This window comes from Eimeria tenella, genomic scaffold (genome assembly GCF_000499545.2).
Source record: "Eimeria tenella Houghton genomic scaffold, Eth_scaff2095, whole genome shotgun sequence".
NCBI classification, from domain to species: domain Eukaryota; phylum Apicomplexa; class Conoidasida; order Eucoccidiorida; family Eimeriidae; genus Eimeria; species Eimeria tenella.
Window position 1 is genome coordinate 4341 of NW_013541941.1, and position 314 is coordinate 4654.

Consider the following 314-nt stretch of genomic DNA (forward strand, 5'->3'; position numbering starts at 1 on the left):
GGGGCGAGGAAGACAGGCTTTGTTTGTGTGTCCCCTTCACCGAGCTTCCCTGCCGCTTTTGCTGCGACCCTGCTGCTGCAGCTGCAGCAGCAGCAAGCCGACGCACGAGAAACCAGCAGCAGCAGCAGCAGCAACAACAGCAGCAGCAGCAGCAGGTTGCCTCCCGGGCCTCTCAGCGTTTCGATGGAGCTAAAGGGAAGCCAGGAGACAGGGGCCCCTTGAGAGGCCCCTCTGGGGGCCCCTTGGGGGGGCCCCCGGGAGGCCCCCTGGGGGCCCCCCAGGGGGGCCCCCTGGGGGCCCCCCTGGGGCCCCCC

At 70.1% G+C, this 314-nt stretch overlaps 1 protein-coding gene across 1 annotated transcript in view; it reads left to right on the forward strand.

The window, feature by feature from the left end:
* The window catches only part of ETH_00040685 (uncharacterized protein), a gene marked incomplete at both ends in the record, with an annotated part of 2392 nt that overhangs the window by 1278 nt on the left and 800 nt on the right, over positions 1-314 (forward strand). Inside the window, one exon of the mRNA XM_013374495.1 lies at positions 1-313. Coding sequence (XP_013229949.1) covers positions 1-313 — 313 coding nt within the window. The remainder of the gene's footprint in view (position 314) is intronic.